This window comes from Coenobita brevimanus, chromosome 66, assembly GCF_032717465.1.
Source record: "Coenobita brevimanus isolate Jiangsu-jjx chromosome 66, ASM3271746v2, whole genome shotgun sequence".
NCBI lineage: Eukaryota > Metazoa > Arthropoda > Malacostraca > Decapoda > Coenobitidae > Coenobita > Coenobita brevimanus.
Genome location: NC_137019.1, coordinates 18,994,700 through 19,000,703, shown reverse-complemented (window position 1 = coordinate 19,000,703; position 6,004 = coordinate 18,994,700). Strand labels below are relative to the sequence as shown.

Below are 6,004 nucleotides of genomic sequence, written 5' to 3'. Positions count from 1 at the left end.
CCTTATCTTGATGTCTGTGGTCAAGAATACCCACACCCAAACTGAATCAAGTAAGTGTGGCAAGTACAGAATGGATCTGCTCCTCTGGGCAGCCATGCCTTAAGTGACTGCCATCTTGAGATTTAACAAATCAAAAGAAAATATGGTAACAGCCAAGATCCCTTTCCTTTTTACCCTTTAGAGGCACAGGGGCTCAAAGCCGGGCAACTGTAGTCCAGCAGATGGCAGGGCCAATTCCCCTTGATGTCATAAGGTAGTCAAAAAAGCTCCAGTCACATCTTGGGGACTAAACCTACGCAGTGTCAAAATATGGCAGCATACAATAATAAGTCGACAATCAGGAATCAGCACGCTCAAACAGCATCACCAACTCAGTGTGGTCGGTGTGAGGAAACATGTCAACTGGCACCGCGTACCTTGGCAGGAAGGGAACGGATTTGTCCTTCTGTGTAGCCTTGCCCTGGGTGGATCCCAGTTTGACGAAATTCTCCATAGCGAATCCCTCAGGGTTACAACTAATGTAGATGAGCTTGGTAATCGCGTGGCACTGACGGATGGTGTGAATGACCTGAGGATCTGGCAACAGGAAAGGAGGAATTAGTCATCAACATTATCATTATCATCACCATCATCATCATCATCATGCTGACATCCTTGCCCACCCAAAGATGGGTCAAGGTAGGATCCACAGAGAGCGAAAAAAAATGAAAGAGGGAGAACTCAGCAGCATGCCCAAGACAATAAGGTCATACGCTCATTCCATCACCATTCAAGACCCTAGAATTCCTATTCCACCTGACAGGTGTAGCCTTCCACATATTAGTAACTTTTTTTTTTTTTTTTTAAATAGTCACAGTAAATAATGCATGAATAGCTTGTTTGGTACATAAATACTGAAGTAAATATATCAAAAATCATTATGAAAAAGTGTGGCTGACATCTGGATCTGGCGACTGAATAGGAGCAAAAAGAACAGTATGTTCTTAAACGCCACTCTTCTTGTGTTCTCATTCTCCATAACTCCCTTCAGTTGCATGAGATACTTTAAAATTTTTCTTGTTAATTGCAAATGATTTTATTCAGCCTCAGAAAGACTAACTGAAATGGAAAGGGAGCATATGCCATGAGGCGCTTAGCTGTGGTGCTCATCTCCATAACATAAGCCTTTGAGCCTGTAGCAGAGTATTCACCCAATAACCTGGGATACAAGGCCACTGCATCATCCAGGTCACCACAGTTACCTCCCCTTAGGTGTTACCCTTGGTACTCATTTTACCTACCAATCCACAAAGGGTGGATGGACACCAAGTCAAGTGACCCCAGCTGTCCACACCAGGATTTGAACCCTGGTGCTAACAGGCCGGCAGCTTAGCAGTCAGCGATTCTAACCACTCAGCCACCGTGGGGTACACCAGGACTAGGAATGTTACACTAGAACTGTACAACTATATTCTGTTCACTTTAATTACACATAAAATTGTTCTCTCTCCATTTGAATGCTGAGCTGTAACACGATAACAGCACTAAAATTTGGTGCCAGTTACTAGGAGGTGCAACAGAAGGGATGTTGAGCTGCAGATCTGTCTTACAGGAAGTAAACTGCAAAAAGGACAAATATCTCTATCATGTTGGCCTGAATACACAGGGGAAAAAAAATGTATAAAATAAAATAAAATGGGAATCAATTATACTGGAGAAGGCTGAATATCTCTACCATATTTAAGTGAATGAATACATGTAAATGCAAAGAACTCGAAAAACAATGATACTAACGTAGTCCACTTCTGCCGGGGTTAACAACAGCCACAACATCCGAGCAGTCACTCAACTCACAAGCTAACTGTGGTAAAATCTGAAAACAGACAAAGTAGTCAACACAGGAATACAACATTAGTAGCAATAGTGGTTGCAGCCCCAGGCTCATTAGAATAATGAACCAAGTGGACTGCAGGCTTAAACTGCCTGTCATCTGCAGTCCACCATCTTCTTTTCGGGGGACTGAGGAGTACAGCAGACCCTTGCTTTAGTGAACCTTGTTAGTCAGGATACTGGATTTAACAGACACTTCGATGGGCCTTGGACAAACCATCAGACATACCAGATACCATGCAGTAAATAAGAGAAATCATATGGACCTTCCAGAGGGCTCTGGGCCCACTGGATACTTTTTCACCTGTAATGTATATTATCTACTATCTGTTACATGGGGTGAATTACAGGCCTGTCAGATCTATCATTTGCTCCCCATGCATGAGATGACTCACAATGCAGTTACCAACATTGGTGGAGGTTTTTCCCACACACCGGAGCTAAGTTGGGGAGGCAGAGTTGGGATGTGGTGGCAAGTTGGGCTGTTGGTGGGCTACTTCCAGTCAGCCTGGCTGGGATCGGAGTCTGTGGACACACTGTACCACACATGGTTGGCCTCAGTCTTGTTTCTTTCATTGCACCAGCATCACCAGCTGTGGATCTCGTGTCTCTCAAGAATGGCAAGTGTTTCCCATAGTGACTGTGAAAAACTGTTTCTCATAAGGTATATCATAGCATCTCCTCTACTGAAAATGCAAAGAGGAGGATTATAACCATTGTGGAGAAGATGGAAGTGACCGAGGTGCATGAAAGAGGCACAAGCAAAGGCGGTCTCAAACGCAAGAATGGCCTTATGAGGTCGACCCTCCATAATATCCTGACGACAAAAGACAAAACAAAGGAGGTAATGAAGAAAATAGATGGGAGGAATGGGTAGGATGTGTTCAGGACCAGGAAGCTGCCCAATGAGAAACTCAACACAGCAGTATATGAGTGGTACATCCAAGAGTGCATTGAGGGTGTCCATTTGTGTGGCCTGGACATCCAACACGCAGCACAAAGGCATGCTATCTACCTTGGAATTAGAGATTTCAAGTGTAGTGATGACTCGCTGCTGAGGTTCAGCAGGAGCCATGCCATTAACATGGTCATAACTCAAGAGATGCTCAGCACTGATGTCGATGCTGTGGAGCTGTTTGTCCAGCATTTTCTGAAGCTGATGGAGAAAGAGAGCCTGAGTGAGTTTCGAATTTACAATGCAGATGAGACTGGGCTCTTCTGGCATGATCTCCCTCAAAATACCCAGGTTTCCAAAGATACTAACAGCACTCCATAATATAAAACAATGAAGGAGTGTCTCTCCATTCTGGTCTGTGCCAATGTTGATGGCTCGCATCATCTACAGCCAATCACAGTAGGTAAGAGCAAGCAACCCAACTCTTTGAAGGACATCATGGCCAAGTTTCCTGTGGTTTACCATGGTAACATGCCTGCCTGGTTTACCCAGGACATCATTCATAAGTGGTTCCACCACAGGTCTGACCCTTCCATAAGGCAGCAACAAAAAAAAAGGCATGGCATCAGTCCTGATGATATGAAGGCAGTGTTGCTGTTGGACACTGCACTAGCCCATCCCTCCTCTGCCAAACTCCACGACAAGGATGGAAGACTCAATGCCTTGTTCCTGCCAGCCAACATCACTGCCCTAACCCAGCCTATGGACTAAGGAGTTACAGTGCAAAGAGGCACTACAGAAACTTCTACCTGCACCAGTGCCTCACTGACTGAGGATGGGATGTACCAGGCTTGTTATGAGGACATCACAGGCAAGAAAACCCTGCACAAATTCAGGAAATTCATCTGGGCAGAAGAATGGAAGAAAGGGTCTCTTGCCACACTCACGGATGGATGGTGCAAACTTCTCAGAACCCCCAAGACTCCAGCACCACTGCATGATATTGAGGGGTTTAAGCCACTGGGGATGGCAGAAATGCTGGCAGCTGCAGGGCAGGGTGCTCCTGCTGAGAAGGAGCTACAAGAGTGGGTGGATGAGGATGCTGGTGTGTCTTGCTACCATCATCAGACAGAAGAGGAGATTGTGGCTGAACTATGACAAGACAAGAAACCAGCAAAAGAGGAAGACAAAGAAGAGGATGAGGACTGTCTGCCTGTAGCCAATGATGCTGCAGACAAAATCCTGGCCATGATAAAGTTGGATGGTCTCTGGCTCAACATGATGAGGTCATGTGGCTTATCAGGCTGGAGTTAATGTGGCAGCAGCAGCCAATGAAGATCCAGGCAAAGATCTTTCACCTTTTCAAGCCTGTGCTCTCTCCTGCTGCCAAGATTCACTGTGTCTGTGGCATCAACATTCTCAACCATCCTCCTCAAGCCCTCAGAATTCAGCACTACAGCCACCAAGAACCCTGCTCCCAGCACCTCAGGACTCTCTATACCAGATGTGACACCAGAGCCACGAGAAACCATCCTTGCTGACAGTAAAGATGAATGACAGTTAACTCAGTCTGCAGCATACAAGAAGAGTGGGAATGGAAGCAGTTTACATCCATCTATACAGGTACAGTGCATAATATGTTTCCTACTTTTTTTTTTTTTTTTACTCCAATCTGGTCTGAAATTGCCCTCTTCCCATCAAGACTATCGAGTTGTAATAAGACTATAGTATAGTAATGTTGTACTATAGTCGCTCTGCACGACTCTGAGGTTGTCAATATCATACCCTGGCAGCCTACCACTCAAAAGTGCGTCCGATTTCGTATCGTATTATACTGTACATGAATCATATTATTATGAATGAATATATTATACACAAATAATATTATACACAAACATATTATACACGAATCACATACGTCTTATGTTATACACGTAATGAGATGCACTGTTCAATGGTAGGTTGCCAGGGCATGATAATAACAACCTCTGAGTCGTGCGCCACGACTACAGTCATGAAGAAGCGGTGTGATAGGATGAGAAATTATGAGTCAAATGAGTGTAAAATGGGAATAGTTTTCCTTTACAGTACTAGATAATTTATTTTGCTCATTTATCTTCCAACATTAAAATGGGAATAGTTTTCCTTTACAGTACTAGATAATTTATTTTACTCATTTATCTTCCAACATTTTCTTGAAATCCTACTTCAGGAATGGAACCATCGGATATAACAAAGCACTGACTTTATCGGATCAGGCTTCCCCCCAATCCATCCTTTATAGCATGGGTCTACTGTAGTTAAGGGACATGTGCATGAGCAAGCAGCTGATCCACACAATTATATCGGTGCCACCACTTGAAAGTGTTCCTCTCCAACATAACTTAGTTTATAAGTGCTTTAAGTATGGTTGACTTTAACTGTTCACAAATGCATCTGATTTTAAAGGTCTATCTATCTATTGCCAGACACCTTAATTCCATAAAGGGTGGCCACAAACAAATCATCTCCATGTTGCCCTGTCCCCTGTCATTTCACTGCCCTGCTCCCAGCTCACACCCCCCTCTCTCATATACCTCTCCACCCCATCCCTCCATCTCATCCTTGGCCTCCTCCTCCCTCTCCCCCCCCACACCTCACTCACATACACTCTCCTCGCCAGTCTTTCACTCTTCATCCACTCCACATGGCCACAGCACCTCAATGTGTTTCTCCTAAAGCTTCCTATCACAGCCACACCACAATGCTCCTTCACATCCTCATTTGTCAGTCTGTCTCTCCATGTGACTCCACAGGCTCCTCTCAAATAACTCATTTCCACTGTTCTCACTCTTGACTTCTGTCCCTCCAACAAGGTCCATGCTTCACTACCATACGTCAGAGTTGGTATCACAATACAGTACTGTCATATAGTAACTTTTACGTCCCTGCTCAATTCCCTGTTTCTTATCACTGCTTTTGTGGAACCAGCAACCTTTCTTCCTTGTTATACCTTTTCAAGCACTTCACCCCCCAAACTTCCATCCTTACTCATCACACTACCCAAGTACTTGAACGCACTCACATTTTCCACTTCCTCCTCATCCAGCCTCACTGTACACTGACTGACTTCACTTCTCTCGAAGACCATAACTTTACTCTTCCCTACATTCATTTTTAGATTCCTTTTCTTACACACTCTTCCAAACTCATCCACCAAGCCTTGCAGCTCTCCTCCATCTTCACTTAACAACACAGTAT

At 44.4% G+C, this 6,004-nt stretch overlaps 1 protein-coding gene across 1 annotated transcript in view; it reads right to left on the bottom strand.

The window, feature by feature from the left end:
• Positions 1–337: 337 nt before the first annotated feature.
• The window catches only part of LOC145405302 (tRNA (uracil-5-)-methyltransferase homolog B-like), a 74,850-nt gene continuing 69,183 nt past the window's right edge, over positions 338–6,004 (bottom strand). Inside the window, exons 9-10 of the mRNA XM_080276722.1 lie at positions 1,774–1,852; positions 338–576 (exon numbers count right to left, since the gene is read on the bottom strand). Coding sequence (XP_080132848.1) covers positions 338–576; positions 1,774–1,852 — 318 coding nt within the window. The remainder of the gene's footprint in view (positions 577–1,773; positions 1,853–6,004) is intronic.